The 7,433-nt window shown below is 38.3% G+C and overlaps 1 protein-coding gene across 14 annotated transcripts in view; it reads right to left on the bottom strand.

Annotated features, from left to right (window-relative positions):
• RUNX1T1 (RUNX1 partner transcriptional co-repressor 1) overlaps positions 1-7,433 on the bottom strand; it is a 146,475-nt gene that overhangs the window by 1,796 nt on the left and 137,246 nt on the right. For all 14 annotated transcript variants that reach the window (XM_078352710.1, XM_078352715.1, XM_078352704.1 and 11 more), the window contains one exon: positions 1-145. This exon is cut by the window's left edge and continues 1,796 nt beyond it. In XM_078352710.1, the coding sequence (XP_078208836.1) occupies positions 1-145 (145 nt within the window). The remainder of the gene's footprint in view (positions 146-7,433) is intronic.

Raw genomic sequence — 7,433 nt, 5'->3', positions numbered from 1 at the left:
CGCCCTGCTGCTGGGCCTGCAGGGTCTGTCCACAGATGTGGTGGTGCTTCTCCCAGTCTTTGTGCTGGCAAAATGAGCCACAGTATCGGGCTGTATTACAGCCACTGCAGGTTTCACTTGCTTTACGGCCACAATTCCAGCAACTCTAAAGGATATGGCAGAAGAAAGCAAGATCCCAAATTAATACACAGTTAAGGCAATAGTGTCAAGTATGTTAGGCATCACTGTAGCCTTATTTTTAAGAATTATAGAGTCAGGATGAAAAATCCTGGTGTTTACATATGGATATACACACTAAACACAGAAGATGCATGTTTTGGTGGGATGATTGTCCAAACTGTTCTGCCAACAACTACTATGGCATTTAACAAAGTAGTTGACCTTTTAAATTATTACTGTAACATCCTTTCTTTTTAGGTTTGGTTATCTTTATACATAAATTCTCTATTCATTCATACTGATTGGCAATTACTATCTCCAAAGTCTTTCCCAATACGTACACCACAATGATCAGACAGATATATCTGAGCAGAAGCTTCTTCCTTTTAGATACCAGAACGCTACCTCTATTGGATTCAAAGAAATGCAGTAGATAAAGGATTCTATTCCCTGCTCCTTCACAGACTAGGCAGGGTGAAGCAAGGTCCTTTAACCTCTTCTGTTTTTAGTTCTTCCCACTGTAGCTATTCAGTGAACCTTACAACCACATGCTAGGACTGTGTTAAAATAACCCCCTTTACCTCAGCTCCCTGGAGGACAGGATTCTTGTTTTTTTTCTCTCTCTCTGTATCTGAAGCACCCAGAATGGTGCCTGATAGATAGTAAGTGCTCAACAGATTTGTGAAATGGATGCATTAGACTATGCCTAATTTGGCTTTTGAGAAATGAGAAATGCTAAAACTAGCCAAATAACAATTCTATTTGCACAGAGTTCTTTCCAGTCAATGGAGCTGCTTTGCTGCTCCTTTGTGCCTCAGCAACTCTGGGAAGTCAGAAAAGCAGAGAGAACTGGGGCTCATCTGGGAGTGATGAGAACAAAACTCACACCCTAGAAAGTTCACTGCCAGTTGTGGGCAGTGTTTTGCAAGACATGAGAAAATGAGGAATGAGGTTGCTGCCAGGACTTAAGATAAATGCATCGTGAATTAGAGCACCAACATACTAGAGACAGAAGAGCACCAGTTGGGAATAGGTCCTAGGTAGGTAAGGAGGAATGAGGAAGAAACTAACCTTCAGGAGTCCTCCTATGAGTGCGGTGGGAGGGGGACTTCGGAAAGCTGACCTTAAATGTTTAAATGTTCCTAGATTCTTTGGCAAGACCTAGCCCATTATGCAAGGCTGTAGTAAGTGATCTTAGCTTTATGTTATTCAACTTTTTATTCTTTATCTCCATTGGTTTTGATTACGTCCTTGAAAAACAAACTTTTGACTACAATCTGGTAACCCCAAACAGGTGATGCTATGTGCTTGTGTGATAAGAATATGTTTAAAGCCCTGACATAGGGTAGATATTGCAGGCCTCCCTACTGTGTTCAGGTCTCCCTACTGTGTTCTCTACATTTGCTTCTCTTCCAGTATACTGGTTATGTGGCTTAAGGTAAGCTCATGAGCTGCTAAACAATACTATACTCCCAGGAAAGGTCAATCCATCACCCTAATGTATATAGCTTTACCACTATGCAAAACGTGCAAGGGAATTTACAGCAGCCATCCTATCTTGCTAACAAATAAATGGGCTCCCAGAGGCTTTCATGTGCTGGAAGCCTTTAAATTCAAGAACTCCAATTTAACACTTTTAGAAACAGCCCAGCTCCATTTTCTTATTTCTTTAACCATCAGACATTACTAAATTGAGCAGAAAAGCTCAAACAAAAAACAGAAATAAAAAAGAAAAGAAATTACAACTCAACAAGGAAAAACAAAACAAAAACTTAAAATCTCAAACTCTGGCCAGTGACAGGAGTTTTAAGTGAATATGAGGAAATCTAGAAACTTGGTTGATACTGTCAATGTCATAAGTAAAAAATAAAATTTAAATGTTCAGTACTAGAACAAAAAATTTTTTTCCTACTTCAATTAATTTAAGAACATATCTCAATAGATGTGAACCTCTGATCAGAAGGTTCATTACCATAACTAGAAGCTTTCTCTCTCAAAATTAATTCAACTGCATTGCATGCACAACGGTTCCACAAAGACATGAGCAAATGTGGGCCCACCCTTCAAACCCGCGAGGTATGATAGTGCTCAGAGTGAAGTTTACTTCCTTGAGGTTTAGGCTTTTAGAGTAATGCCAGCTGGATCCTGGAACAAACTCAGCAAATAAGCGATATTCCTAAATTACACCAGAATATCCCAATTAGAGAACAGAGACTCACATCCAAAACAATATTTTAAGGAAATTAAACATCTAATCTGAGTCAAGTGGCTTCTTTAGGAAATACCCTGGTGTGAGTCCTATCTGTTTTTTGGCAGAGGCACGTTTTGGCAGACACAGGGTGGTAACTGTCCAATACTCAATGGCTCCTTCATATTGAAATCAGATGTATGCAACATTCTCAATTTAAACTGATTAAACACACAGACTAAACCAGGTAATTACAGATGCATGTGCTGGGAAGTGGAAAGGGAGACAGAATGGGGGCTTCTTTATTTTTTAAAGTGTTTTCAAAGATGGGAACAATTTTACAAATAAAAAAGTGGAATTGTGCCAAATACAGAAACAGATGTTTTGGATCGTGAAGCTGCTGGGAATTGAGCCTTCTTGCCTAGTATTGTCTGGTTCTGATCCAGGAGTTAAGGAGTCTGGCTAGTTTTACCTCTAGTTTCATTCTGAAGTTGTTTGATACTATTCATTTACCACCCACCACTGGGAGACACACACACACACACACACACACACACACACACACACACCCCTTCAGCTGTAGGAAGTTACAAAAAGAGAAATTTAAATGATCTGGTAAAAAGAGAAAATCTGCAAATTTTTATTTCTCTTGACCCTGCACTCCAATGAATGTGTAGGGAACTTTAGCAAGTGTTCAGCTAACAAAAGTTCCAAAGTGCATATTCATTTTTCAAAGCTTATTAGAAAATGGAAAGAGCAATTTCTATAAGTATATTTCTCTTGAATAGCTCCAGTGAATTTCTTGTTGACTAATCCATACTTGCAAGACTGATGCCTGATCAGTGGCATTCAGCCCCTGAATAGTTACAATTCTGGAAACAGTGGAAGGTGCAGAATCTTGTGAGTACTCCATTTGGATCACTCTAAGCTTTCTACTGTTCACAAAGGTGGAAACTGCAAACTGTGTCTAACATCCATGTGTCTATCCACAAGGGCTGGGATAAAGGCAGTCAATGGCTTAATTCAATTTTACATTTTTCAATTTGTGCATTTTATATTCAAGATATTTCATTTGTTTATTTTATTTTTAAATGACTGAGCTTCCCTTTCAGGCCTCTTAGGAGTGTTGTGACTGAAATAACCACAATAGTGTAGAAACTTCACAGATACCCATTTCATAGCTTATTTCACTTCCAAAGCTCACGGCACTTTATAGTCTTCCCTTATTTGTGGTAATGTTTTTCCCTTTTTGGCATAAAAAATATTTCCCTCCCTATCTGAAAAATAAGAATAAGTCAATTGACCAAAGTTAGGTTGTAACTCAGATGAAGAATTTGTGGCTGCACACGAATCTCCCCTCTGCTAACTGTACTAAATACAAGGCTTATATACAGAATCGATGGGTTGAAGCTTTTGAATGCCAACACTGCATATTGAAGATGTCTGACACTGTTTCAAATCAGCAATTCTCTTTGTCCCTAAGAAAACGATTTCCTTCATCAGAGAATGATCTTTCTGTTGTACAGCCATATATCCTTTCTGGTCCTTACTGTAGAAAAATCATTTTCTGAAAGACAAAGTATCTTTTGTTTTGTCTCTTGATTGCTTTAAGTCTCTCCAGGTCTTACATATCTATAATTCTCCAGAAAAACTTGCAATGCATTGATGTGTAATTAATTTAAGTATAATAGAATGATTGTAATGAAACTCCCCAAATGTTAAGAATCCTACAGAAGGCAAGACACTGACTTAAATTCACATTAAGATCACACTGTCATCAACTTGCATTGCACTTGATAATTTAAAATAATTTTCACACATATTTTGCAGTTCAGAAACTGGGGCCCTCAAAATAAATAAATTTCTTAACAGTAAAAGGCTTGCCCCAAGTCACAGAAATGTAAAATTACATAGCCAAAGTTTGAATCATCCAGATGTTTGGATTGCAAATTAAAATAGTCTTTCCAAAACACCACACTTTGTCAATTTCAGATATTTCTTAGATCTCATTGTGGAAGGAACAGGTTTAGCCGGCACTTAACTCCCAAAAGTGGACAGAAATTGAATCTTAAAGTTAGAGGCAGCAAAGGCAAGGTGTCAAAGTATGTAATGAAAATGGCACAGGTTTCAAAGCCAGGCCAACTTCATTTCATTTCCAACTTCATCACTTAGTGGCTTTAGAACCACAAGCCAGTTACTTAGCTTCCTGGAGCAACAGAACATGTAAAGAAGGAATAGTAACTGCAGGAATATTCAGGATTAAGCAAGTGCTAAACACAGTGCGTGATGTCCAGTAGGTCCTGAATAAATGGCAGGTATTAACACCACTCCCTCTTTTTGGTACTGACTAGAAGAAAGAGAGCAATCCTTACTCCAGATTCAACACCTTACAACCTTTAGAATTAGAAAGCTCATGGTCTCATTCAAATTAAGTGCTACCACGCATGGGAACTGGCACAGGAAAGAACATTAACTTACTCTCCTTTATACTTTATTAGTGTCTAACAATTTCTTCTCCATCTTCATTTGCTGTTCTCAAAATTTCTGAAGATTTACCATTGCTATTTCTCTGTTAAACCTTATTAAATGCCTTTTGTTGAAATTTCCACTAATTCTCATTTCCTAGATACTACTAAAAAATTCTCTTTCATATACAGTAACTTTTTCTGCTGTTTGTTCTTTTCCCTGTAACTAGTTGATGGTGAGGGAGGGAGGCATGCTGGCATAAAGAAAAGGAATGTCCTTTTCTTCTCATGCTGCCCTTGCGAGATCTTGTGGTTTCAATGATCAGCTGTAAGCAAATGACTCTCAGGCATGTTTCTCCCTGTTATCTTCTTCCAGAGCTTTGTGCTCCTTTCAAATTGCCTGTTCTGTATGTACCAAGATGCTCCTCTAAGTCAGTATTCCCTAAACCCAACTCTGGTGGGATCCATTTCAGTCTTTGGCAATACTTAGGCCCAAGACTTTCTCACTTCATTGCAAACCCCTCTTTCTTTAGACATTGGAAACATTCAGGGCCAAAACCCACAGACTTTACTTCTGTGGTCTCTCTCCTTTCCTTTCCAATCACAAAATCACTACACTCATTCCCTCACCCTTTTCCTTTCTTTCTTTCTTATATAGACACACTGCCCACTTGTAAGGTGACTTTTCTTTAATAAAATACTTCTCATCTCATTTGCATCTCTCAACCACCTTGCAAAACAGGTAGATCATATAAACGTTATCCCAAATTTTACAGATGAGAAAGCCAAAGCTTCAAGAGGTGAGCAAAAAAGGTCAATCCCAGCCCAGTGCCCTGTCTACTATACCATATCTACGGAATCAAACGGCTGGCCTTTTAATAGATAGACAGATATAATTGTAACACAAAATCATAGCTCATGCTCTGAGAGCTCCAATTTTTTATGGGAATCAACTGGATTGTAAAGGCTTTGACAGGACCCATACTGTGAAGCCCCTATGTTTTATTCAGAGTCTCTACAGTGGCATTTCCAATGTGGCCAAACTTCACAGATTCCACTGAGGTTGGTATAACTGTGCAGCTCTGCACCTATATAAGAATGACAAATAAAGGCTGTTTTAATATGGGGGAAAATTATCACTTTGGTAGTTTAAAACTCTAAACTATTAGAACAATAAAAGTATTTATCTGTTTCTATGCTCACTTGCAGCTTTTTGCTTCAATCACCTAAGCTTGTATAAGGTATGGATCTCAAAGAAAGCTGTAGAAGTTTCCTTGGAAAGAGCTGCATTCTCAGAGCATTTGCTGGAAAAAGCTTTATCTGTACACAGATAGTAAATATAGAAAAAATAAAACAGTATAAGATGATCAGATTCAGTGAATTTCTGATTTATGCTAATGCTGGCATTATATTCTGGGTTAAACATATAATACACTGGGAAAAGAGAAAGTATAGTGAGCATCACATTGCTTAGGTATCTGCCACAAGTCCAGTGTCATTCTAACTGATAGTAGTAACAAGTATCAGCCTATAAATCCAAGTAAATTTGAGGACTAGGTAGAAATAATCATGAAGTCTAATGAAGAATAGATACAGTACTACACAATCAGGAAAAACAAACAAACAAAAACCTCCCATTCCTGCCATGTAGCTATTTAGAGAGTGGTCTGAAAGCTGGGCTACCTGGGCTAAGGACCAACTCACACTTACTGACCATGAGACACTCAGCAAGTGGCCTAACCCCTCCAAGACGCGCTTTTTTATCCGTAAAATGAGGAAAATAATACTATCTACTCTGTCAGAGCCGATGTGAGAAGTAAACGAGCTAAAGTATGGAAAGCACTTATACCATGCCTGGTGCAGAGTTTAACAATCATTGTAGGTCTTCTTATTTCATCTCAGGCAAAACAAACTTCATGCAACCTCCAAAAACTCTGCTGACTGTGGGTTCCCATGAGCTTGGGACAGCCTGGTTTACAGGACTGGTCTGTCTCAGTGAGAGCACCCTTGCTTACTCCAAAAAGCATCCCAGTTTGAATACATTATATGGCCCCCTACAAATAATAGCCATGTGTTATTCATTCCTGCCTCCAAGCTGCCTTTCTGCTGGTCTCCCCAATTAAATGTTCTCAACTCTGCTCTTCCTTCTGAAACATTTCCACAGTCAATCTTTCAGAACTACTGGTTTTTCTAAGCAGAATGAGCATCATTAGCTCCATTTTATACATGTGAAAATTGAGGGAGAAGAGAAAGGGTAGATTCAGAAATTACAGAGAGAAGAATTCAGAGATATCTGGAGTTAACACAAATAGCTCAGAAGACACGTATAGATGGCCAAGCTAGGCCTAGAACTTGGGTCTGATTCTGAAGCTCGGATTCCTTCTTAAAGTCACTATGAAGGAAAGAGAGAGAATAATAAAATGTGTGTTACACATATACATTGTTATATATTTGGATTATATAGTTTACACATGACCTAGGTAAGAGATGGGCAGATGTCTAAAAGGAGGTGGCCTCAAATAAAGAAAGGGAGAGGGAGAAAAGAATATTGCTTCAATAGGAATACTTTAGTATATATTGTGATTTTTAAAAACCTGTGGTAAATATGAGCAGATAATAAT

Source organism: Callithrix jacchus, chromosome 16 (genome assembly GCF_049354715.1).
Source record: "Callithrix jacchus isolate 240 chromosome 16, calJac240_pri, whole genome shotgun sequence".
NCBI lineage: Eukaryota > Metazoa > Chordata > Mammalia > Primates > Cebidae > Callithrix > Callithrix jacchus.
Note: the sequence above shows the minus strand (reverse complement) of the source record. Positions and strands in the feature narration are given on the sequence as shown.